The sequence below is a fragment of the Canis lupus genome, chromosome X (genome assembly GCF_011100685.1).
Source record: "Canis lupus familiaris isolate Mischka breed German Shepherd chromosome X, alternate assembly UU_Cfam_GSD_1.0, whole genome shotgun sequence".
NCBI lineage: Eukaryota > Metazoa > Chordata > Mammalia > Carnivora > Canidae > Canis > Canis lupus.
In genome coordinates this window covers 121,524,261-121,552,257 of record NC_049260.1, presented here as the reverse complement: position 1 = coordinate 121,552,257, position 27,997 = coordinate 121,524,261, and the positions used below count along the sequence as shown (strand labels likewise).

Sequence of the window (27,997 nt, the reverse complement as noted above, 5' to 3'; positions counted from 1 at the left end):
ATAGTAGAAATGGAGTTCTACTGACATCAGGTTGCCAGAGAAAACTGTAAGTGGAATGGTATCAAAAGTATCTTGAAAGTTTTACTTATAAAGGAAGAGGGACACCTCTTCTCAACACTGCATGAAAGGATATGAGGTTAGATAAAAATGGAAAAGGAGATAGGGAGGGTGGGACAGAGTAGAAGTATGAATAGATAATGTATGAAGGAGAATTAGGGGCATAAGTGGAAAAATATAAGAGAGACATACTTGTAACAAAGTGCACAAAAGAGTTTGAAGAAGAGATGGGAGTGTGCAAAGTTATTGAAAGAATGAAGCAGAGTATACATAAACAGAGGAGGGGATTGTGGAATGAGGTAGTTGGACAGACGGATAAGGATGATTATTAGATATGAATGGGTAAAAAGATATAAGAAAATGAAGACAAAGGGGTGCCTGGGTGTCTCAATTGGTTAAATGTCTGCCTTTGGCTCAGGTCATGGAGTTGAGCCCTGTGTCAGGCTCCCTACTCAGCAGGGAGTCTGCTTCTCCTTCTCCCTCTGCCCTTCCTCTTGTTCTTATTCTTATTCTCTCCCTCCTTCCCTTAAATAAAATTAAAAAAAAAAACAGAAAATGAAGAGAAAGTGATGAGCAGGAAGATCGAAGAGAAAGAATAGAGAGTGAATGAGAACAGGAGAGTGGAAAGAGTGAATAATAAAAGAAAAAGGATCAATGATAGGTTTGAGTTTTGGAGGAGGAGTAGAAAAGAAGAAAGAAGGGAGAGTGGGAATGTTGAAATATGAAGAAGATAGAAAAATGATGAAATACGAAGATTGAGGAGTACAGAAGATGAAGCAGATCAAAGGATTAGTCACCTGATAATAAAGTTAGATGAATGGGAAGAAGATGACCATTGAGTCCTTCATTCTATTCTGAATTGGATAAGAAAGTGGAGTTTGATAAAATAGGATTCTATGTGGGATGCCCTTGTGTTTATTCTGAAGTACAGAATAAAAGAAACACAGAAATTCAGAAGCATGATAAAGTCATTGGTTCCCTTACATAGTAGATGATTCACTATGGATCCAGGAAGGTGGGTCTGGAGGAAGACCTAGGTTCAAAACTGAAAATATTAAAGCTTGGCTCTATTCATGGCCCCACAATTTATTCATTTAGTGACTTTTTCAAGACACAAATTATCTACTTTCTTATTCTGATAATAATGTAGCTACTGCCTGTCTTACAGACAGATGAAAAGTATGAATTAGATAAGGCCTAAAAGAACACTTTGAATTTTTCAGGTAGTGTTATTCTATAACATTATCATTATTATTTTGACCCTTGGAAATCTTACCTAGATTTCATGGAAAGCTACCGAAGGTCAGCTTCTTAGAAAAATCTGACCAAGGATTGCATAGCTATGTAACTAGGACAGTTTAGAATGAAACCTCATCTTGGAACCTCGGAACAAACATAAAAATGCAGGCTCATTACCTGGTGCTTGCTTCAGCAACACACATACTAAAATTGAAACAGTACAAAGGAGATGAACAGAGCCCAGATTAGGATGATATATAAGTTCAGTAAGTGTTTTACATTTTTTCCATACATGGATATATAGGAAAAGCTCATTTCTATTAATGACATTTATTGATGAAGATATAGGTAAATATAGTCATCGTATTGCTCTTTATATATATTGTACATAAATGTCCATAATATATAATGCAATAAAAGCAAGTTACACTGATTATTTGAGTAGGAGGGATAAGTACTCATTTGATTTAGATTTTATCCCATTTTATTAGATTTTAAATCTAATATCCAAATTAGATTTAATTAGATTTAATTTATTCATTCAACACATTTATGAGTGCTTATTATGTTTAAAGCTTTGGGATGTGTGCTGAGCTACGAGATAAAGAAGATGCAGCTTATGCTTTTAATGACCTTACAGTATAGTAGTTAAAGCAGACATTGTATACATATAGCTGCACAATAATATAAAAGCCCTTAAACTGAAGGAGGTGCAAAATGTGATGGAGTCACAGGGTAAGGATCATCCATAATTATATAGAGGCAAGGAAAGTTGTATAAAGGAGCCAATTAATCCTGTATCTTGAATCTTGAAGGAGGTATAGGTAATTATTAAGCAGCTGAGAGATGAGGTAAGGTATAGGAGGGTATTCCAGGCAGAGGAAATAGCATGCACAAACATAGGTATTCATGAATTGACGTCATGCATCAGAAAATTCATATCTCTTGTTAGAGGTTTCATTTATTTATTCTTCCAAAAACCATTTCTAGAGGGCTTAATGACATCTAAACAATATTCTGGGTACTAGGAATAAAGTGGTGAGCAAAAATAGATGTGGTCTTTGAACTCACATAACTTACATTCTAGTGGGAAAAACAATTAAACCATAATGATAACATAGAATAAGATCAGGGAGCTAGGGACGCCTGGGTGGCTCAGTGGTTGAGCGTCTGCCTTTGGCTTAGGACATGATCCCGAAGTCCCAGAATCGAGTCCCACATCAGGCTTTCTGCATGGAGCCTGCTTCTCCTTCTGCCTATGTCTCTGTCTCTCTTTCTCTTTGTGTCTCTCATGAATAAACAAATAGAATCTTTTTTAAAAATCAGGGAGTTACAGAGTGCTATGGAAGCATCTAGCAGGGATAATGAAGGGAGTCTGTGGGGGAATATCCACAAAGAATTTCAGAGGAAATCTTTTTTTTTTTAAGAGAAAGAGAGAGAGTGTGAGGGAGGAGGTGGAGAGGGAGAGAGAATCTCACGGAGACTGTCTGCTGAGCACAGAGCCTGATGCAGGGCTTGATCTCACAATCCTGAGGTCATGACCTGAGCCAAAATCAAGAGTCTGATGCTTAACTGATAGAGCTCCAGAGGAAATTGCTTTTAAATAGAGACATAAACGATGTGTAGAAATAAATTAGACTAAAATATAGGAAAGACATGTTTCAGAGAGGGAAAGGACAGCAAATATAAAGTTGAGGGGGATGAAGTGTGTGTGGGGGTGGTGGTAATAATACACTAAAGAAATGAAAGGAAGTTAAGTATGACCAGACCATAGAATAAAGTGCAGAGAAGTGACCTCAGGTGGAGAGGAATGCTACATTGGCATAAAAGTGATAGGGATCCATTAAAGAGTTTATTACAGGAGAATGGCATAGATTTGCATTTTAGACAGATTGATTGCTTTGGAAACCATGTGGAAGGTAGATTGGAAGAAGGCAAGGATGAAGATGAGTGATAATACTCTAACATAATAACTAATACTTTGTGTTGGACACCTACTATGTGCCAGACGCTTTATGTAAAACATCTCTAATCTTCGCAAACTATTCAGTATAGGCATTATTATCCCTATTGAACTGATCCAGAAAGTGAAGCTTAAAAAATTAAAAATGGGAGGGGTTCCTGGGTGGCACAATTGGTTAAGCATCCAACTCTTGTGATCTCAGGTTCATGAGGTCAATCCCCATGTCAGACTCTGCTCTCAGCATTTAGTTGGCTTAAAATGATCTCTCCCTCTCCCAACCCCTCTCACGTGTGCTCTCTTTCTCTCTCTCTAAAATCAATCAATCAATCAATCAATCTTTTAAAAAATGGGAGAAGTGTTAAGATGGTGGACAATCAATAATCTTTAAAAAATGGGAGAAGTGTTAAGATGGTGGAGGAGTAGGGGGACCCTATGTTTGTCTCATCCCTCAAATACTTCTAGATAGTTATCAAATCACTCTGAACACCTGAGAAATCAATTGGAGATCTGAGAAAAGAAATGCTGCAAGTCTACATGTAGAAAAATGACTATCTTTTGGAAGGTACGAGATGTGGAGGCTTGAATCTAGGTTGATATAGCTGAGGATACTGTGTAGAGGAGGAAGCCTGCTTAAGAAGGCTACTGCAAAGTATTATAAGTTGTGGAGTGCATAATCGGAACTTTTAAGATTTTTATTTATTTATTCATGAGAGACACAGGGAGAGAGGCAGAAACACAGGCAGAGGGAGAATCAGGCTCCTCGCAGGGAGTCCGATGTGGGACTGTATCCCCAGACCCTGGGATCATGCCCTGAGCCAAAGGCAGACACTCAACTGCTGGGCCACCCAGGCATCCCCAGAACTTTAGAAGTCTGCTACATTGGGGGACATCCTGGCCTCAAAGGTGCTCAGGTGATGAAGCAGAGTGGAATCCCAGGTGTGCTCTCAAGTTCCCTGGCATCACAAGGTGTGCTCTCAAGTTCCCTGGCGTCACAAGAAGAATGGGTGGCATCTAAGTGTTGCACTGTTCCCAGGCAGAAATGTGGAAGCTGGGTAAAAACAGCAAGCATAGGTGCCAGCTTTCTGCTCTGCAGAGCTATAAACTGTGAACTGCTACACAGTTGTGTGACTGCTTTCCTAGGCAGTTTCCAGCAAAAGGCAGAAGTGTGGTGATACCCCCTTCTCTCCCCTGGAAAGAACAGTATGGGTCCATGCCACAGGAGTCCATAAAATTTGGAGCTTTGAAACTCAGTAATGTGTCTGAGATAAAAACATTTGGTCATAGGGCAGGAGAACATAGAGTTCTGATTGAAACTCAGAGACAAGAGTGATTGATTGCTTTTCTGTGAGGCCTCACTGAAGCGTGGAGGGTATGAACTTTCAGCTCCAGGGCTACAAAGTGGGGCACCACCATAGTCATCCCACTCATCATTGCTGAAAGCCTTTTGGGAACAAAAGGGCATCATGTCCAGAGCCGCTTACCCTGAGCCCTCCTCTGTGCAAGGGAGGTGCATTTGCAATAGGCCAAGTCCACTTGAGAGTCAGTACAACAGGCTGCTCCCCCAGAAGACCAGGACAATCAACTGGCTCACTTCAAGTTTACTGATCATAGAGGACTGCAAAGCTTCAGCTCCTGGGGAAAATTGTATACAGCATTCTTTGTATATTTATTCCTTAGTCTTTTATTTTTTTAAAGATTTTATTTATTTATGCATGAGAGACACAGAGAGAGAGGCAGAGACACAGGCAGAGGAAGAAGCAGTCTCCATGCAGGGAGCCTGATGTGGGACTTGATCCCTGGACTCCAAGATCACGCCCTGGGCCAGAGGCAGGCGCTAAACCGCTGAGCCACTCAGGGATCCCCTTCCTTAGTCTTTTAGTATTTATTCACTTATTTTCCTGTTTTTTAATTTTTTTAATTTTTAAACTTTTATTTTTATAAATACATTATGTATATGTTCTTATTTGTTTCCTTTCGTTGTATTTCATATATATATATATGAATGTATATATGGTTTTCTTTCTTAATTTGGGATTTAGGTTTTTTTTGACATGCAGACAAAAATGTATCCAGGATCTAGTTTTTATTTTTTCCTGTTGTTACTGATCTTTTTGTTTTCGTTTTCTCTTTCTTCTTTTCTTTTCTGGACAAAATGATGAGATGGAGAAATTCACTGCAAAAGAAAAACGGGAGGGAGTACTCACTGCCAGGGATTTAATAAATATGGATATAAGTAAGATGTCTAAACTAGAATTTAAAACAATGATTATGAAGTTACTAGCTGGGCTTAAAAAAGCAGAGAAGCCACTAGAGAATCATTTACTGTAGAAATAAAAGAACTAAAATATAGTCAGGCTGAAATTAAAAACACTATTGCCAAGATGCAATTCCAAGTGGAGGCCATGAAAATGAGGATGAACAAAGCAGAAGAGTGAATCAGTGATCTAGAAGATAAAATGATGGAAAATAAGGAAGCTGAAAAGAAGAAGAAAAGAAAACTATTAGATCATGAAGGGAGACTGAGAGAACCCAATGATCCATAAGGAGAAGTAATATCAATATTATAGAAGTCCTAGAAGATCGGGAGTGGAGAAAGGGACAAAAAACTTATTTAAACAAATTATAGCTGAGAATTTCCCTAATATGGGAAAAGAAATAGGCATTCAAATCAAGGAGGCATGGAGACCTCCCCCTCAAAATCAATAAAAATAGGTCAATATTTTGACATACAATATTGAAGCTTGCAAATTTCAAAGATAAAGAGAAAATCCTGAAAGCACCTCAGGACAATAGGTCCTTAACCTACCAGGGTAGACACATAAGGCTGGCAGCACACCTGTCCATAGGGACCTGGTAGGCCAGAAAGGACTGGCATGATAGATTCAACGTGCTAAATGGGAAAAATATGCAGCCAAAAATACTTTGCCCAGCAAGACTGTCATTCAGAATAGAAGGAGAGATCAAGAATTTCCAGGACATTGGGCAGCCCGGGTGGCTCAGTGGTTTAGTGCCGTCTTCAGCCCTTTGAGTCCCACATCAGGCTCCCTGCATGGAGCCTGCTTCTCCCTCTGTCTGTGTCTCTGACTCTCTCTCTGTCTCTCATGAATTAAATTAAAATAAAATAAAATAAAATAAAAAGAATTTCCAGGACAACAAAAACTAAAGGAATTTATAATCACTAAACCAGTCCTGCAAGAAATATTAAAGAGGATTCTTTGAGCAGAGGCCAAAAGTAATAAAGACCAGAAAGGAACAGAGACACTCTACAGGAACAGCAACATTACAGGTAATACAATGGCATTAAATTCATATCTTTCAATAATTACTCTGAATGTAAATGGACTAATGCTCCAATTAAAAGACATAGGATTTTAGGTTGGATTAAAAGAAAAAGACCAATCAATATGCTGCTTATGAGAGACTCACTTTAGACCCAAAGATGACACCTCTGAATTGAAACTGAGGGAATGAAGAACCATGTATCATGCTAATGGACATCAAAAGAAAGCTAGAGGGGTACCTAGATGGCTCAGTCAGTTAAGCATGTGCCTTCAACTCAGGTCATGATCTCAGGGTCCTATGATTGAGCTCCACATCAGGCTCCTTGCTCAGTGCAGAGTTTGTTCCTCCCTCACCCCCCCCATCTCTGCCCTTCTCCAAACTACTTTGCTCTCTCTTACACACACACTCTCTCTCTCTAAAATAAATAAATGTTTAAAAAAGAAAGCTAGAGTAGCCATCTTTATATAAGACAAAATAATTTTTATTTTTTAAAAGATTTTATTCATTTATTTGAGAGAGAGAGAGAGAGAGAGAGAGAGAGAGAGAGAACAAGAAAGTATACAAGCCAGGGGGAGAGGCAGACTCCCTACCAACCAGGAAGCCCAAAGTAGGGCTCGATCCCAGGACCCTGGTGATCATGACCTGAGGTGAAGGCAGACATTTAACTAACTGTGCCACCCAGGCACCCCAACAAACTAGATTTTAAACCAAAGATTGTAGTAAGCGATGAAGGACACTACATTATAATAAAAGGGTCTATCCAACAAGAAGATCTGACAATTGTAAATATTTATGCCCCTAACTCGGGAGCAGCCAAATATATAAACCAATTAATAACAAAATTAAAGAAACTCATTGAAATACTACAATAATAGTAGGGGCCTTTAACACCCCACTCACAGCAATGGACTGATCACCTAAGCAGAAGGAAATAAGGACTTTGAATGGACCAGATGGGCTTAACGGATATATTCAGAGCAATCATCCTAAAGGAGCAGAATACACATTCTTTTTTAGTGCACATGGAACATTTTCCAGAATAGATCACATACTGGATCACAAATAAGGGCTGAACTGTTACAAAAATACTGAGATCGTACCATGCATATTTTCAGACCACAATGCTATAAAACTTTTGAGGTCAACAACAAGAAAAAATTTGGAAGCACCACAAATACATGGAGGTTAAAGTATATCCTACTAAAGAATGAATGGGTCAACCCAGAAATTAAAGAAGAATTTAAAAGTCTATGGAAGCAAATGAAAATTAAAACATGACAATTCAGAACTGTTGAGATAGCACAAAGGCAGTCCTAAGAGAGAAGTATATAGTGATACAAGCCTTCCTTAAGAAAAAAGAAAAGTTGAAAATATACAACCTAAATTTACAGCTAAAGGGGCAATGATATAGAATTAAAAAAACACAGTAGAACAGATCAACAAAGCTGGGAGCTTGTTCTTTGAAAGAATTAATAAGATCAATAAACCACAAACTATATTTATCAAAAAGAAAAGAAAACATAAAATCATGAATGAAAGAGGAGATAATAATCAACACTGAAGAAAAAGTATAAGAGAAGTATAAGAGAATATTATAAGCAATTGTATGCCAACAAATCAGGCAATCTGGAAGAAATGGGTGCATTCCTAGAAACATATGAGCTACCAAAACTGAAACAGGAGGAAATAGAAGAGCTAAGCCGACCCATAACCAGCAAAGAAATGGAATCCATGATTGTCCTTCTCTGATTGACTTACTTCACTCAACATAATACCCTCCAGTTCTATCCACGTTGAAGCAAATGGTGGGTATTTGTCATTTCTAATGGCTGAGTAATATTATATGGTTTCACTCATATGAGGAATATAAAAAATAGTGAAAGGGATTAATGGGGAAAGGAGAGAAAATGGGTGGGAAATATCAGAGAGAGTGACAGAACATGGGAGACTCCTAACTCTGGGAAATGAACAAGGGGTGGTGAATGGGGAGACAGGGTTACTGGGTTATGGGCACTGAGGGGGCACTTGACAGGATGAGCACTGGGTGTTATACTATACGTTGGCAAATCAAACTCCAATAAAAAATATACCAAAAAAATGGGAGAAATATAAAAAAATAAAATGCTTGGATGGATCCAGGGAAGGAAAAAAAAAGAATTAATATCTATTTTTTGAAACTGTTCCAAAAAACAGAAATGGAAGGAGACCTTCCAAACTTATTCTATGAGGCCAGTATTACCTTGATCCCAAAACCAGACAAAGATCCCACTAAAAAGGAGAATTATAGACTAATATCCCTTATGAACATGGATGCAAAAATTCTCAAGACACTAACAGGATTCGATAGTACTTTAAAAAGATTATTTGGGCAGCCCCTGTGGCTCAGTGGTTTAGCTTTAGTGCCGCCTTTGGCCCGGGGCGTGATCCTGGAGACCTGGCATCCAGTCCTGTGTCAGGCTCCCTACATGATGGAGCCTGCTTCTCCTTCTGCCTGTGTCTCTGCCTCTCCCTCCCTCTCTGTCTCATAAATAAATAAAATCTTAAAAAAAGGATTATTCACCACAACCAAGTGGTATTTATTCCTCAGTTGCAAGGGTGTTTCAACATTTGCAAATCAATCAATGCGATACACCACATTAACAAAAGAAAGGAGAAGCACCATATTATTGTCTCAATAGATGTAGAAGAAGCATTTGACAAAATATAGCATCTCTTCTTGATAAAAACCTTCTACCATGTAGGGATAGAGGGAACATACCTCAACATCATAAAAGCCATATACAAAACCAAAAGACTCACAGCAAATATCCTCAACAGGGAAAAACTGAGAGCTTTTCTTCTAAGGTCAGGGACATGACAGGGATTTCCACTCTCACCACTCTTGTTCAACATAGTGCTGGAAAACCTAGCCTCAGCAATCAGACAACAAAAAATAAATAAAAGGCATCCAAATCAGCAAAGAAAAAAAGTGAAATTTTCACTCTTCACAGATGATGTGATACTTTATGTAAAGAAACCAAAAAATTCCACCAAAAAAATTTCCGAGAACTAATACAGGAATTCAGTAAAGTTGAAGGATATAAAATCAATGCACAGAAGTCAGTTGCATTTTTATACACTAACAATGGAGCAGAAGAAAGAGAAATCAAGGAATCAATCCCATTTACAATTGCACCAAAACCCATACGATGCCTAGGAATAATACTAACCAAAGAAGTTTCTGTACTCTGAAAACTATAGAATACTTATGAAAGAAATTGAGGAAGATAGAAGGAAATTAAAAAAAAAACATTTGAACCTCATGGATTGGAAGAACAAATATTGTTAAAATGTCTATGCATTTTAGAATGCATAGACATTTTAGAATGCTACCTAAAGCATTCTACACATTCAATGCAATCCCTATCAAAATACCATCAGCATTTTTCACAGAGCTGTAATAAACAATCCTAAAATTTGTGTAGAACCAGAAAAGACCCTGAATAGCCGGAGGAATGTTGAAAAAGAAAACCAAAGCTGGAGGCATCACCAATCAGGACTTCAGGCTGTATTACAAAGTTGTGATCATCAAGATGGTGTGGTATGGGCACAAAAAGAGACACTTAGATCAATGGAACAGAATAGAGAACCCAGAAGTGGACCCTTAACTCAATGGTCAATTAATCTTCAACAAAGGAAGAAATAATATCCAATAGAAAAAAGACAGTCTCTTCAACAAATTATGTTGTGAAAATTGGACAGCCACATGCAGAAGAATGAAACTGGATCACTTTCATATACCATACACAAAAATAAACTCAAAATGCATGAAAGACCTAAATGTGAGACAGGAATCCATCAAGATCCTAGAGGAGAAGGCAGAGGCAGCATCTTCTTGTTAGACACATCTCTAAAGGTGAGAGAAACAGAAGCAAAAATGAACTATTAGAACTTCAGGATAAAAAGCTTTGCACAGCAAAGGAAACAGTCAACAAAACTAAAAGACAACCTACAGAATGGGAGAAAATACTTGCAAATGCCTATCCAATAAAGAGCTCGTATCCAAAATCTATAAGAAACCTATCAAACTCAACATCCGAAAAAAAAATCTGGTCAAAAATGGGCAGAACAGCTAAAGCTTGACATTTAATATTTTGAAAACAAAGCCGGCAGAAATTTAAAGAAGAGTTTTTCACATAGCTGGGGTATATTCTGCAGCTGTAGTTGAAGAAGCAGTCTTTAAAAGTTGGTATGAGCACAAGCCAGCAGGTAAAAATTTAAGCTGCACTGTTAAGCTATATTAGAGGTAAAAACAAAACAAACAAACGAAAACTAGTTTTCATACTGGGCAGGCATTGGCCAGTTGGTGTAGAATTGGAAGTTTCAAGAAAGTTAGTTTACCTTTGCTTTAGGTCATAAGTTTCTTATGTGATTGCTGTATATGAACACACAGTTCTTTTTAACATTCTCTATTTGGTGATTTGAAACTACTCAAGACACCAGTGTCCTGCTTCAGGGTACATTGTAGAGCTGAACTTTGAGTTACTGTGCAAGATTTTTTTCTTTTCTTTTCTTTTCTTTTCTTTTCTTTTCTTTTCTTTTCTTTTCTTTTCTTTTTTTTTTTGCAATATTTTTTTCATGCTGTCATTTATAATATGTTTGTGAAAATCCTTGGGATTAAAGTTTTGGTTACAAAAAAAAATGGGCAGAAGACATGAACAGACCTTTTCCAAAGAAGATGTACAAATGACCAACAGACACATGGAAGATGCTCAACATCACTGAGCATCAGGCAAATACAAATTAAAAGCACAATGAGATACTACCTCACACTGGTCAGAATGGCTAAAATTAACAACTCAGGAAACAGCAGTGTTAGTGAGGATGCAGACAAAGGGGAACCCTCTTACACCGTTGGTGGGAATGCAAACTGGTGCAGCTACTCTGGAGAGCAGAGTTTTTGTGGAAGTTCCTCAAGAACTACTATAAGCTACTCTATGATCCAGCAATTACACTACTAGGTACTTATCCAAAGGGTACAAACCTAGTGATTCAAAGAGGCACATGCACCCCAATGTTTTTTTTTTTAATTTTTATTTATTTATTTATGATAGTCACAGAGAGAGAGAGAGAGAGAGAGAGAGAGAGAGAGGCAGAGACACAGGCAGAGGGAGAAGCAGGCTCCATGCACCGGGAGCCCGACGTGGGATTCGATCCCGGGTCTCCAGGATCGCGCCCCGGGCCAAAGGCAGGCGCCAAACCGCTGCGCCACCCAGGGATCCCCACCCCAATGTTTGTAGCAGCAATGTCCACAATAGTCAAACTATGGAAAGAGCCCAGATGTCTATAAACAGATGAATGGATAAAGAAGAAGTGATATATTTGTACAATGCAATATTACTCAGCCATCAAAGAGAATGAGATCTTGCCATTTGCCATGATGTGGATGGAACTAGAGGGTATTATGCTAAGTGACATAAGTCAGTCAGAGAAAGACAATTATCATGATTTCACTCATATATGGAATTTAAGCAACAAAACAGATTAACACAGGGGAAGGGAAAGGAAAATAAGAGAAAAACAGAAAGGGAGTCAAAACATTAGAGACTCTTAACTATAGGAAACAAACTGAGGGTTGCTGGAGGGGAGATGGGTGGGCAGATGGGGTAACTGGGTAATGACCATTAAGGAGGGTACTTTGAAATAGCACTGAGTGTTATATGCAACTGATGAATCACTGAATTCTACCTCTGAAACTAATAATACAGCATATGTTAATTAAACGGAATTTAAATAAAAAGTAAAAAAATAAATGAATAAATAATTTTTAAAATAGATTATTTGCTGAAATGATGCATTTATTGAGCAAATGCAGGTCTGTCTCAAGCTACTGCTTTTTCCACTAAATAAGTTTGAAAAAGGAGATGGATATACAACATGTAGCATTGGTGGTATTTGGTGCCTAATTGGAAGTTGGTGATGATCAGTATGTCGTGAGTGCTCCCAATAAGTAAAGAAGTCCCTTGGGATAATGGAAGTATGGTTAGAGAAGTGATAATAATTCAAGTATTAACATTCATATTGAATGTGGAGCAGTAAATAAGCTTTTGGAGAATGGCAGTGATAAGGTGGGGTAATGCTAAATATAGCCACATAGCATGCCTATTTGGAAGAATTTTGCATAACAGATAAGGGATAATAATCTGGAAGAGATACAGAGTATATTCATTCTGTACTTATAGGGAAGCATTATTAGTTTTTCTAAAAAGGAGCAGCATGCTCAGATCATTTATGTGACAATTTTGTGAACCCAAAAATGTGTAGTAGTTTAAACCTGATGGAAGTGTATTTTTTGCTCTATAAATTTCAAAGCAGGTGGCTCATTCCTAAGTGATGTTTCAGGGACCCAAGCTCCTTTCATCTGGTGTTTCTACCATATTCAATACATGTCTTCCAAGACCACTGTGCTTCTCTTTATCAAGTGAGTTGAAGAGGAAAGAGCATGGAGGATTGTATGTGGGAAGTGTTTAAAGTCTGGATTTGAGTAGTATACTTATTTCTACTGATATTTCTTTGACTAGAATGAGATCACATGGACATGCCTAACTGCAAGACAGGCTGGGAAAAGAAATGGATTTGGTGAACAGCTGACAATTGTCTGCCAATTCCAGAGGTTTTTTTTTTGTTTTTTTTTTTTTTTTTTAATTAAAATGTCAGGTTGCACTCTGGAGAATCAATTCGAAGCAGGGATACCAGTTAGTTGACCATCTTGTAGTCCAGAGAAAACTATTTATGGATGAAGCAAAGGCAGCAAAAAGTAAGAGTGGAGAAGAAAAGAGAGGTTTCAAAAGAACTTGGTGTCTAGCTAGATGTGGGATAATGAAGAAGAGAGCATAATGAGAATGTCCCTTACAACTCTCCCTGGGTACTGAGAGGATTGTGATGGTATTTTTTTAAAGCAATGTAAAAGAAGCAGCAGATATTTTATAGAGAGGAAAGTGTGTTTAGAGAATTTACACTTATTTAAGATTTTCTATATACCAGGTGATGTGCTAGGTGCTTCACATATATTTATCTCATTTCTCATGGCAGTGATTGTGCATTATTGCACACAGCAATGTGATTAAGAAGATAGGTTCTGCAGTAAGACTACTGCTAATCCTTTATCTATGAAAAGGATCATTGTTATGATTCACAGTGCCTGTCTCATATGGCTGCTGTGGGACGTAAATGTGATAAGCCTTATGAATTGCTTGATACATGTCCTGGCACATGTCCACTCTGGAGATTTTTGTGTTAATAACCCCCACTTTTATATTTAATAACTGAAGTTTCAGTAGAGCCAAAGTCATACCAGTAGTAAGTGGTACAGCTGGTACAGAAACCCAAATCATTCTTAGGTTAAAGCAAAAAGTTTTTTCTCTAATCCATCCTACCCTTTTCTCTAACAAAGGAATGTAAGGGATATAAAACTTAAGCATAATGAGTCTGAGGTGCACATGGCAAGCTGCAGTTGGAAATTCAGTTCTGAAACTCAGAACTTCGACACAATGGGATTTTGATAAAATTGAATACATTGCACAAGATGTCTTTTTGTGTTAAGCTACACAGTAATATTGTCCTACATTTAGCTGAAATTAGAGAAAACAAGAACTCACTTTCTATGTTGCATCATTGAGAAGAAATGAAAAGAGGCTTCCTGCCATATTCTGACCTTCATGCCTTCTTTTATTCTTTGATTGTACAATTGGGTCAGTTTTGCTTATGTACTTGGGATTTCCAAAGACAAATTATTTCAAAGGTAAATGGTGAAAATGATAACAGGAAAGCTAGTCTTTTCCTACTTTAGATGCAAATAGCTTGCACATGAATCTTTATTATAGAGATTGCCTCTGAAATGGCCAGGAACCAGGGAAGGCATTTGGATCACACTGTTAGCTCTGTAGGATTTAATGTAATCGAATCAGCCACGCGCCAATAGCTTTGTTTCCCAGTCCTTTTTTTTATGGCTTTTGCCCTTTCTACCTGTAGTTCCTCTTCCATTAAGCTAGAAACTGACTCACGGAACCATACTTAGTGAGCCTCACTCTAATGAACAGAGGTAAGGGCATAGAAGATGTGGAGTGGCTCATTTTGGGCTCTGAGAAAGCTTACAATGAGGTGAGAAGCAAGTAATAGTAGAAGTCCTCAATCAATCACAAATTATGCCACATACTCTGTGTGGTGATATCAATTCCTACCTTCCATGAACTCATATCCTGGCAGGAAAGATGGGACAGATCATTCATTGTACTACGAGGCATATTAGAATTTTCACAAAAAGCCAACAATGAAGTGCTTTGAACTAAAGAATACAGGTTTCCTTATGACTTGGAGGCAAGGGTCTAAATGTGGAAGGGTTTCACAGGAGAACTGGCATTGAGCTGGAGGGAGGAAAGGAAGAATGTATTAACAAATGGTCAGCTGCAAGAGGAAATCAGGGCCTCGAAATAACAAGAATTGCCTTTATTCTTAAAGGCAAGAAGCTGATCTCCAGACAGATTGAGTCTGTTTAAAAAGCTCATTCTAACACAAAGGGGGAAGGGATTTACAGATCACCAGAAGAGTCCCTCTAATCCCACAGAATGAAGCTATTTTAGATGCTACTCCTAGACATAATGGAGACTGTATGTCCTAGTGAAATGAACTTTATTTTTTTTAAATTTTTATTTATTTATGATAGTTACAGAGAGAGAGAGAGGCAGAGACACAGGCAGAGGGAGAAGCAGGCTCCATGCACCGGGAGCCCGATGTGGGATTCGATCCCGGGTCTCCAGGATCGCGCCCTGGGCCAAAGGCAGGCGCCAAACCGCTGCGCCACCCAGGGATCCCTGAAATGAACTTTAGAGTAGGAAGTAGGAGCTCTGGGTAAGAGCCCCAACTCTGGCCCATATCAGGATGTAACCATGGACAAGGCATTTCCCCTCTCTGGGCCCTAGTTTCTTCTTCTGGGAAACAGGATTGAAAATAACTGCTTTATCTTACAGAATATTTATTAGGTCAAGAAGCATTTATTGCCTATCTCCTATGGGCAAACCACCATAATAGGTGTAGGATTATAATGATAGAGACTCTTCTTTCAAGTTACAGTCCTGTTCAGGAGGCAGACACATAAACAGATCCTGATAATCTTATGTGCTACTAAAAATGATTAAAGAAAACAATTTAGTAATACTAACAAACTTTATTTCACTTCATGAAGTGGACAGTCTCTTTTTGCAAAATTGAAAAATGAGGCAGAAGATAGAAAGCTTTCATAGGATAAAGAATAAAGAAGTAGGAAGAGAAAGGTAGAAAATATCTGATTGGCCAGGGCCACATAGTCAACCTTGTTTGGGATGAAAAGGTCCAGTGTTGGCTTGGCATTTGGGGATTGGCTGACTAGATATACTGTGTTTCTGGTTAAGTAGAATATTTATAGGAACACAGAAGTCATCTAAGTTTCAGTTTGTTGACGTAGCTTCCAAAGCAGGAACAGCTTCATCTTGGGCCTAGAAAGTTTTTTGAACAGTACTAAAAACTAAAGTATTTGTCCAAAGAACTCTGGGATTCCTGTGGGCTGGAGAACTCACTATGCCTACAGCACATATACAAAGCATTATGGAAGAGGTAATATTTGAGCAAGGACTTGAAGGAAATTTGTTACACATATCAGGGGAAATGACATTTTAGGCAAAAAAAAAAAAACAAAACAAAAAAACACAATGTGTCCAAAGACAGAAACATGAGAGCTTTGTGTGGTGAAGTCACACATATCTGCAGATGGCTGGAGAGTCAGGGAAAGTGTGAATGTTAGAAAATGAGGCTGGAGCTACGCGTCTGAGGTAATTGTTAAAACTTATGTGTACTCCCTAAAAGGCTAAATGCAGTGGTAAGTGGCGGTCTTCCAATTAGGAAGCCCAAGGGCCTTCCAGTGTACTAAGCCTTTTGCCTATACCTCAAGGATTTAATGGTAAGCCTGCAGACATGTGGGATTCTTATGACTAATGTGCTGCTTGGTTTGGGTGTTTGGTAGTTGTATATCTGAAATGGCTCATCCTCTACTGATAATGGCTAGTAATGATTTACTCTCTTTTCTTTTTTAGCATAGATTTCACATCCTGTCCTTTATTCTATGGTCATAGAAAGAGACTGCCTCGCCTCTCAATCACTTCTGGAATAGTGTTTTTTACCCTTTGGTTTTTAGAAAGAACATTTCTCAGAATTCAGAGCAGATTATTCCATTTGTAAAACACCAGGTGACATATTGTCTACAGTGAGACTCATACTGAACTCCAGAGACCCTTGTGCCAACTAAATTTAAGCTTCTCCTTCCTTTATTAATGTGTTGACTATCTCACTGAACAATGAGTGCATATACTCAATAAAATTGAGTATACCCAAAAATACTCAAAAATCTTTAACCTTTAAAGCTTCAGTTCAGAAACTTCTCTAGATTTTTTTCCTATGTTATGCCTCTACTTTAAAAAAATTGGTATTCTATATGCATAAATCTAGAAATAATGTGATGTTTTTCTGTGTGGCAGTTGAGAACTAGGTGATTCATTTTGATTCATATTCATTTTATAGTTTCTAGAACTCTTGAGGTATGACATGCATATTTTGGGGTGTACAAATGTTATGCATATAGCTCCACAGTGTTCTAGATAAGGAATGTGTTGTAGGCATTGCAGTAGTAGAAGGCTAAAGAAATGGCATGTAGCTTATTAAAGTGAGAAGTATTATCAAGATATGAGGACCAGAGACTCATTTTCCAGGAGGATTGCTTTCTTGGGCCTAAGGCAAATGGGTACTGAGAACATGGATGCATTAAGCATCTGAGTTGGAGATTTTTTCTTGTTGGGTTAGTACATTTGGGTACATTACCACCTAAAAGCAAATGACTTATGTGTGGTATTCAGTCTAGTTCAGGAGACAAGTACCAAAAAAATTCTAAAAATGCAAAGCACTATATAATAAATATAAAGTAAGCCTTGGCTTTTGTGTCAATGATATAGTAAAAAAAAAATCAGCAAATCACATAGTAAGAATAGTCTCTGATATGTGTGCTCATTTTGGAAATGTACTTAGATATTTCCATTGGGGATGAGATAGGGCACCAAATAACCAAGTCACAAATTTGTCTCAGTTCCAAAGGAGTAGAAAAGAAACTATTGACTCAGTGGCTCTAAGTCACTAGCAGGTATTCTAAATGAGATGGCATAGCATGATCATTGGAGTAAACATTTTCAGACCACCATAGTCAGCCTGTCATTTACCTCCTTATTTCATGCTTCCTTTCCGCTTTGAGATTCTGATACATACCTTCTAAGAGAGGTAAAATTTATACTATCCATTGGTAGCATAATATAGGAAATAGATGAGATCTTGACAATCACTGGTATTAGGATCCATTGTAAAAGACATTAATCCAATTGTTGTACCCTGAATCTCAGCCCTTAGACTTCTTGTCTTCCTTCATAACGTTATCCATTTTTAGAACTTTAATTAGCATTTGTAAAATGTAAGCTAACAAAGCACAGAGAACTGAAATAACTTGCATATAGCTACTAAAAGGTAGAGTTGGGCTGTAAATATTATAGTCTAGCTTTGGAATCCATGCTCTTAAAAGCTATGCTATAATGCCTCTCTTGCTTTTTTTTAATTTTATAAGAGCTCTTTTTGAAATATTATTTACATATGATAAATTTACCTGTTTTAAGAGTACAATTCAATGATTTTTAGTAAATTTACAGAGTTGTGCAACTATAACCACAGATTTAGAATATTTCTATCACCTCTAAAAAATTCTCCATGAATCTGTAGTCATCATTGATTCCCAACCCCAGTCTCAGGTAACCACTAATCTACTTCATGTCTTTATAGATTTGCCTTTCCTGGACACTTAATGTGAATAGAAACATACAGTATGTGACCTTTTGTGTCTGGTTACTTTCACGTAGCATAATGCACTTGAGAATCATCCATGTTGTCCTTATGTTTGTTTGTTTTTAGAGAATGAGTGAGAATGTGCAAGGAGGAGGATGGGGAAATGGAGAGTAAGAGGGAGAGAGAGGATTTTAGGCAGGGTCCTGCCCAAGTGCAGAGTCTGCACAGGGCTCTATCTTGACCCTGAGATCATGAACTGAGCTGAAATCAAGAGTTGGGTGCTCAACTGAGCCATCCAAGTGCCCTCATGTTGTTGTCCTTATTCCTTTTCATTAATGATTAATATTCTATTGTGTGAATCTACCACATTTTGTTCATTCATTATTTGGTGGACATTAGGTTGTTCCCAACTTTTGGCTATCGTAAATAATTCCATGAACAAGTCTTTCCATGGACATATGTTTCTCTCTTGGATAAAAAAGAATTAGAGTGGAACCACAGGCTTTTAAAGGAAGTATATGTTTAATTTTTTAAGAAACTGCCAAAATGTTTTCCAAAGTGTGCTTTAGCATTATACATTTCCACCAATGATTTATGAGGTTACATTTTATCCAAATTCTTGGAAACACTTGATATTGTCAGTCTTTTTTTATTTTAGCCATTCTAATACACATGTAGCAGTATCTCACTGTGATTTTAATTTGTATTTCCCTAAATGACTAATGAGGTTGTGTATCTTTTTAAGTCCGTATTACTTGACAAAATTTTTTTAATTAAATGTATATTTAAATATCTTCCTCATTTTCAAATTGGGCTGTTTTTCTCATTTTTGAGTTGTAAGAATTATTTATATTTTCTTAATACAGATTCTTTATCAATACATGATTCACAAATATATTTACCCATTTTATGGCTGTCTTTTCATTTTCTTTTTTTCTGTTTTTTTCTTATGGTGTCTTTTGAAGAGCAAAATGTTTAAATTTTGATGAGTCCATTTTTTCATACTTTTTATTTTTTATAGCTCATATTTTTGTTGTTCTAAGAAATCTTTGACTCCAGATTATAAAGATTTTTCTTCTATGATTTTTTAGTACTTTTAGCTCTTAAATTTTAGTCTATGTTCCATTAGAGTTGATTTTTGTTTATGATATAAGAGTCTATGTTCATCTATTTTTGCATGTAGATATTATCCCAGCACCATTTATTGAAATTGCTATTTTTTTATGCATTGAATTGCCTTGAACCTTGGTCAAAATCAACTCACCATAAATGTGGAAGTTCATCTCTGGACTTTCTATTCTTTTCCTTTCATCTATATTGCCTATCTTTAGACCAAGTCCATGCTGTATTGATTACTGTAGCTTACTGGTATATTTTGAAGTTGGGAAGTAAAAGTACTCACAGTTTTTTTTTCTTTTTAAATATGTATTACCTATTCCAGATTCTTTGTATTCCTATATAACTTTTAGAATCAGCTTGCTATTTTTACAAAAAGAAAAGCTTCTGAGATTTTGATAAGGAATGTGTTGAATCTATTGATTAATTTGGAGAGAATCTTAATGATGTTAGGACTTCTATAAATATGGAATATCTAAAAACTGTTACTTGAAATTAAAGACAGTTTTGCCTCTTATTTTCCCTTTTTTATGTCTTTAACTTCTTTAGCTTGCCTAAATTTTTTAAAAGATTTCATTTATGTATTTAAAAGAGAGAGAGAGAGAATACACACCTGAGCAAGGGGGGAGGAGCAGAGGGAGAGGGAGAAGCAGACTCCCTGCTGATCAGGGAGCTCAATGTGGGGCTCCATGTGGGGCTCCATGTGGGCCTTGATCCCAGGACCCTGAGAACATGACCTGAGCCAAAGGCAGATGCCTAACCAACTGAGCCACCAGGCACCCATAGCTTGCCTAAATTTGTAAATAGCTTTACTGAAATATGATTCACATGTCCCATAATTTACCCTTTTAAAGTGTATAAGTAAATGTTTTCTGATATATTTACAGGGTTGTGCAGCCATCACCAATATGTAACTTCAGAATATTTTAATTGCTCTAAAAAAGAAACTCCATAACCATTAGCAGTCACTTCCCATTGCTTTTCTTCTTAGACTGATTAAAATCTCCAAGAAAATGCTTAATGAGAGAGAGTGGACATCATTATCTTGTTCATGATTGTAAGAGGAAGTAGTCTTTCATCATAAAGTATGATTCTAAATGTAGATTTTTCATAAATATTATTTATCAGTTGACAAAGTTACCTTCTATTTGTGGTTTTTTGAGAGTTTTGGATCATGAATGGGTGCTGAATTTCATCTTCCTGCTGTTGCCCTGCAAGTTATTCTTTACATAGCTGCCAGAATAATCCTAAAACATTAGATCAAATCACCATTCTACTAAAAATCATGCAATACCTCCATATTTCATTTAAGGTGAAAACCAAAATATTCTAGGAAGGCCATTTTCCCATAATTTCCTCTTTAAATTTGTCTTTTATTAATCTTTTCTCTTCATGTCTCCACTATAGCCACAGTGGTCTACTTGCTATTCCTTGAATATACTGGACAAACTTCTACCTCAAGGCCTTTGCATTTATTACTCCCACTACTTTTAATGTTCTTCCTCCAAGTGTCTACAAGGCTCAGTCTCATTTCCTTCAGGTCATTGCTCCAATGTCACCTACTCAGTGAGGTATTCCCTAAACACCCTATTGAAAATTGCAATCCCTCTCTAATACTTTTTACTCACATATTATTTTTCTTCCTGAGGCATATTACCTTTTACTATATGATTTATTTATTTATTTTCTTACTTACTTATTTACCTTTTAATTTTTTTTTGGTCTTCCCTCTACTCAAATGTAAGCCCTAGAGAGCAGCATTCTTGGTATGTTTACTAATGTACTTAAATTGCTTAGAATAATAACTGACACCTAGTAGGTGGTCAAAAATCTTGATGAGGGACGCCTGGTTGGCTCAGTGGTTGAGTGTCTGCCTTCAGCTCAGGGTTTGATCCTGGAGTCCCAGGATCAAGTCCCACAATGGGCTCCCTGCGAGGAGCCTGCTTCTCCCTCTGCCTATGTCTCTGCCTTCTCTCTTTGTCTCTTATGAATAAATAAATAAAATCTTTAGAAAAAATATTTGATGACTCCACCAAAGAATCAGGAAATTTTTAGTCAGCTCTGGACCAGACTTGTTAGGTGATATGGACAATTTCCTTCCCTTCAGTTTCATCATATGTAAAACACCTGAGGAAATAAAACCAGATGTTTTCAATAAGGCAGCAAGGAAGCCAGTGTGGCTAGAACAAAGTGAACAATGGAGGGCATTGTAGGAGATAAGCCAGAGGGGAACAGAAGGTCATACAAGACCCTCTCAGCCATGACAAGGACTTTGGCTTTTTGTCTGTAGGAGATGAGGAATCATTAGGGGCACCTGGGTGACTCAGTCTGTTAAACATCTTGCCTTTGGCTCAGGTCATGTCCTGGGCTCCTGGGATTGAGCCCCATGTCAGGCTCCCTCCTCAGCGGGGAGTCTGCTTCTCCCTCTCCCCCTGCTTGTATGCATCCTCTCTCTCTCTCTTTGTCAAATACATACATACGTATGTACATACATGCATGCATACTTAAAAATGATAAGGAAGCATTAGAAAGCTATTGTGTGGAGAATACACTGTAAAAGCAAAGGGTGACAGCAGAGAGACCAGTTAGGGGGCCATAGCAGTAATAAAACTGTAACTTTTTACTCTGGTGTAATAGAAACCAACTGTTGAGCAGCAAAGGGTAGGGTGACAAGGAAGCCAGGATGCTGCAAAACACAGTAATGGAGGGGAGGGGGAGTGTGTGCATGTGTACACATGTATGCACACATGCAGTGCTAAAAAGGGCTTCCTTTCTATCCTGTATCCTTTACCCCTAGAGAAAGAGATTTCCTGAATTGCCTCTTATTTCCTGAATTGCCTCTTACTTCCTGTCTTGTTTTTTTCTTTTTTTCCTGTCTTGTTTTTGCATAAGAATCAAAGCAGGCCAAACCTTGGACTGGAACACAGTCCCTATGATCTGAATGTCACATTTTGAGGGGCCTCTGGCCTTTCATGAAAAACCCACTAAAGATAATTTGCTGTACAATAGGTCTCTAGGACTTATTTACCTTGTAAAACTAAGACTTAGTACTGTTTCACTAATATCTCCCCCTTCCCTCCCCACCAGGCCCTGGCAATCACCATTCTACTCTCTGCTTCTATGAGTTTGACTATTTTAGATTCTACATCTAAGAGAGATTATAGTATTTGGAGTTATTTATCTTTCTTTCTCTGGTTTATTTCACTTAGCATAATGTCGTCTAAGTTCATCAATGTGGTTGAAAAGGCAGGATGTCCTTTTTTTGTTAAGGCTAAATGATATTCCATTGTATGTTTATATACATTTTCTTATCCACCTATTGATGAATACTTAGATTGCTTCCATGTCTTGGCTATTGTGGATAATGCTGTAATGAACATGGGAATGCAGATATCTCTTTGAAATCCTGATTTCAGTAACTTTGTATATATATTCTTAAAAGTAAGATTGCTGGATCCTAAGGTAATTCTATTTTTAATTTTTTGAAGCACCTCCATACTGTTTTCCCTAGTGGCTGCACCAATTTACATTCCCACTAACAGTGCACAGGGTTGCCTTTTCTCCACATCCTCATCAACACTTGCTATCTCTTGTCTTTTTTGATAATAATCTATCTAACAGGTATGAGGTAATATCTCATTGTGGTTTTCATTTGCATTTCCCTGATGATTAGTGATATTGAGTACCTTTTAATATACCTGTGTTATATGTCTTCTTTGGAGTAATATCTATTCAGGTCCTTTTCTCAATTAACAATATTCTATAGTATACTTAAAAATTTGCTAAGTGGACAGATCTTATGTTAAGTGTTCTTGTCATATGAAACAACAACAATAACAACAACAATAATAAAAAGAGAGTGGAAGGAAACTTTTGGAGGGGATGGAAATGTTTATGACATATAGTGATGAGGATATTAGTCTGAGTATAGTTAGTCTGCTTTCTGCTGCAGAGAAGCTTGAAGGGGTCTTGAAAGTTCTAACAAGGTAAAGAGAAGGAAGAAAGGAAGAAGACAGTATGACATGGGATGTCAGAGAGCATTAGGATGTGCTTAAGAACCAATGAGAAGGGATGCCTGGGTGGGTCAGTGGTTGAGTGTCTGTCTTCGGCTCAGGGTGTGATCCTGGGGTCCTGGGATTGAGCCCCACATAGGTCTCCCTGCAGGGAGCCTGCTTCTCCCTCTGTCCATGTCTCTGCCTCTCTCTCTATCTCTCATGAATAAATAAATAAAATCTTTTTTAAAAAAGGACAACATTTTTAAAAAAGAACCAATGAGAAGAACACGGCACATTGGGGCACCTGGGTGTCTCAGTCAGTTTGGCATCTGCTTTTGACTTGGGACATGAACCCTCGGTCCTGGGATAGAGCCCCACATTGGGCTCCCTGCTGAGCAGGAGCCTGATTCTCCCTTTCCCACTGCCCCTCCTTCTGCTTGTACTCTCTTTCTCTCTCTTAAATAAATAAAATCTTAAAAAGATCACAGTATAATCTGGCTTGTGAAATACCCTGCTCTCACCCACATCTGCTCTCTCTTCTCTGCTGTGTGCCTAGGTAGGATGAGCGCAGAGTGTGTGGGAAAGAAGACAGAAAAGTTATATAAATAAGATCCTCCATTAATCAGAAATCAGTACCCTTTGCATCTTGCTTTGATAATCTATTTGTTGTGGTCTTATTTGCCATGTCTCCAGGACTGCTGGGTAGACATAAAGTAATTTCCCCTTGGTATTACTCATAAAAGGCAGTGTCTTAGAAATACTAATATAAGTGGAAAGAAGGAACACAATTTTCTTTATTAAACCCTCATGAAATCTTTTAAGTATCCAACACAAGGAACAGGTTTCTGAGTAAAATACATTTCCGTGTGTCAAATTCCTTGAATTATGAAACCCCCTTTATTCCTTGAGAATAAAGAGTGAATTGGTAGGATATTGCAGGCTGACTTGAGAATTAAGCTTTTGTCCAAGACACATGGAAAATTTTATGAATATCAAAGGGATTAATTAGGTCTACAAGGACACTTGCCATCTAGTTTCTATCTCTTACCGTTTAGATAGGAGAACTAAAAATAAGAGATGGGCATATACTTGTTTTCTGCCTTTTATCCTAGAGTTGTTGCTAATACACACCTGAACATATTTTTTTTAAATCAGCCTGCTTTGTACATTGTCTAGTATTGTTCCTCTGATCATTTGTGAAGTGTTACACATTCATCAGGTTTAACAATTAACTAGGGTTGGAGATGCTGGCAAGTTGGCCACCTAGAACTCCAAGAGGATGGCATAGATTGAATCCAGTATAACTGGGAGATATACTGATTAACTAGAAATAACTAATTAGAGCTAGGCTCCAAAGAACTCTGAATTTTTGCTGTGTAGGTCCCATTTCTACATAGGAGGCTACTATCTATGTAGGAAAGGAAAACTAAAGCTCAAAATTCTTTAAAGAACCCAGAGGGGAAATCTTGAATAGATAATTTAAGCAGACTAAAGCAGAAAAATGAATATGTGGGCATGGCAAATCATACCCCATTCAGATTTTCATTGAGGAATCCATAAAGTCTCTCCTACATGTTATTCCTATAAAGAAAGCATGAGATCTTTAGACTTAACCTCTGAGGTTTTTGATGTCCCCTATTACCTTTATATATTTTTTCCTGACTAGTTGTGTGTGTGTGTCTGTGTGTGTGCACGTGTATGCATGTGCATGCATACACAAGTGTGTATATGTGTTCCCCAAGAGTCATCTTCTTCAACAAAGCTATCGCAGTTGCTGTACGCAGCAGAGCCATCTTTTGTTCTTATTCATTATCAGGGTAAAGATATTCATCTTTCCAGTGCAGTCTTTAAATTGGTTAACTTACTTGATAGCCTGTTGAGAATTACTTAATAAATAACTAAACTGCTACCAGGAGTGAATGAGTCAGGATCTTGTGTTTTCAGGCTTCTTTGAGGAGGAGAGCTGAGTAAAGGAACTCAGCTACAGAAGATAATTATATTTGTTTCTCTAAAAGCGGTAAGATGGGATTCAAATCTGATCTAAAAATCTGAATGCTGCTTTGAGAGACTCTCTAGTTCATTTAATTCATCCCTTGTGTTCATAAAGACTTCAATCTCACTAAACCTAAATAAACAAAACCCCATTATTCTTAGAGGCACCCCATTGTTGATGAATAGGAACTCAGTTCTGTTTTTAACCCCATTCAGTTTAGCTTAATCTCATTTTCTGTTCTCCTTTCTTTTAGGTTAACAATTCATGCTGAGTGCCCCATGCATTTGGAAGATTTTCCTATGGATGTACATGCCTGCCCACTGAAGTTTGGAAGCTGTACGTATTTTGTCACTTTCTGTTTACCTGATCTTCTTCCAAAAGAAACAGTATTTCCTGTTCTGTCCCCTAGTAGTTTTTAAAGCTGAAATCTAAAGCTGAACCAGGCTGGTATGGGAATGGGGTAGGAGCGTGGGGTTGAATAGTACTAACTGGTCAGGAGGAGACTTAGCTTTTAATTGTTTTCTTTCTAGATAGCAAATATTATCTCACCATTTCAGACTCATTTTTGTCATTAGATTGAAACATTAACATCTGTTTCCTAATTGTCCAGAAGGTATAGCAAGACAGAGTTAATATATTGTGATGAACACTGAGTGTTGTACATAAGTGATGAATCACTACATTGTAACACCTGAAACTAACAGTACACTGTATGTTAAACATTGTAACACCTGAAACTAACAGTACACTGTATGTTAACTAACTGCAATTTAAATAAAAACTTGAGAATGAATGAATGAACAACAACAACAACAACAAAAAAAAAAAAAAAACCAGAGCCAATATAGAGTATAGTAGCAGCTTCCGAAGGACAAGATCTCCAAAAGAGAACGTGTTTATATTTTTGAAATGCCTATTTTACTTGCATCTCATATAGTTCTATCTAATTCTCTGCAGTAAATGGTAGATAGAAAGAGACCCTGGAAATTTTCTCATTTTTACAGAGTATTGCCTTTACCATTAACTGTAAATCTGACAGAGAAATGAGTAAATACATAGCCCATTTTCAAGAAAGTTAGAAAAATCAAAATTGAATAGAATTTGAGTGAGTTTCTAACTCTAAGAATTTTAAAGTAAATTTCATATAGGGAGTCATCTGAGCAATATATCAAGGTCTGTGTTGATTGTGTCTAAATTAAATTTAGCTCTATATTTTAAAGTAGAAAGTACATTTGAAATGACCCAAATAATTACATGTGACATATTTTTTCAATCATTGTAAAATACTTATAGATTGTCTCTTATGTGCCAGGCTCTATTGTAGGAGCTTAGAATACATCCATGAATAAAACAAAGACCCTGTCTTTGTGGAGCTTATAGAGGAGAGAGGGATGGTGGAAGAGAAAATAAACAACAGATTGAAATGTAAAGTATAAAGTGTGTTGTAAAGTGAAAATTACCATGGGAAGACATAAAAGTACTGCAGAATAAGGGGTATCAGTCTTGTCTAGGTGGAAGATAGGTGTTGCCATTGAAATTTAAAATAGGGCAATCAGCATAGGCATCTTTGAAAAAGTGACAATTAAGCAGAAATTTTAAGGAGATAACAGCATTAACAATGCAGATATTAGAGGAAACTGCTCCAGGTAGAGGGAACATCCAGGGATAAGACCCCAAGTCAGAAAAGTGTCTGGCTTCTCCAAGGAACATCCAATATAGCTAGACACAGTAAAGGGGAAAGTACTAGGAGAGGATGAGATCAAAGAAGAGGCCATGTCATCCAGAGTCTTGTAGGACATTAAAGGGCTTTGAATTTTAAGAGAAAATGAGGAGTGGTTGGAACATTTGGAACAAAATGATTACATTATATGACTTATGTTTTAAAAGAATCATTATGGATACTCTATTAAAAATATAAATATAAGAAGAATAGAAGAAGGAAGTCCAGTTAAAAGGTTATTGCAGTAATTCAGATGAGAAATGATAATAACTCAGATTACAGTGACAGTGGTAAAACAGTGAGAAAGAGTGTCTGTGGGTGAACAGTGCTCCCCTCATGAACAATTAGAAAACCTAGTACAGTAGAAGCAATGAGAACCAAAAGACAAAAATTCTGGAAAAAGAATAGAATCTCTTATAGATGAATTTGTGATCTGCAGCTTCTTAATTTTTTTGTGGTATTTGACAATTCTGGCCACAGATTGCAGGTTAGAATTCAAGTTTGGCCCTAAGCTTGGGGCTGCTGCTAGATGATAGGGGAAAAAACAATAGTTTTGATGGTCATGATGGTCACAGAGAGCTAACGTGATAAAAATAGAGATCTAGATGGTCTCAAACTCTTGGCTAATGTCCCTCTCAATACAATTGCTAAATTTTGAATATGCACAAATCATAAGGCTAAAAAAAAATATGAACACCTCTGAAAAGTGAAGCTGGTTTACCAATGCTATAAAAAATAAGTCATGC

At 37.3% G+C, this 27,997-nt stretch overlaps 2 protein-coding genes and 1 non-coding gene across 4 annotated transcripts in view; 2 read left to right on the top strand and 1 right to left on the bottom strand.

The window, feature by feature from the left end:
* LOC119868539 (melanoma-associated antigen 9-like) overlaps positions 1–27,997 on the bottom strand; it is a 778,808-nt gene that overhangs the window by 413,053 nt on the left and 337,758 nt on the right. The window lies entirely within an intron of this gene.
* GABRA3 (gamma-aminobutyric acid type A receptor subunit alpha3) overlaps positions 1–27,997 on the top strand; it is a 309,088-nt gene that overhangs the window by 215,160 nt on the left and 65,931 nt on the right. For both annotated transcript variants that reach the window (XM_038588582.1, XM_038588581.1), the window contains exon 6: positions 25,785–25,867. In XM_038588582.1, coding sequence (XP_038444510.1) covers positions 25,785–25,867 — 83 coding nt within the window. The remainder of the gene's footprint in view (positions 1–25,784; positions 25,868–27,997) is intronic.
* Positions 1,477–1,581, top strand: LOC119868639. Its single transcript, XR_005386622.1, has one exon. It is a non-coding gene; the product is annotated as a U6 spliceosomal RNA (small nuclear RNA).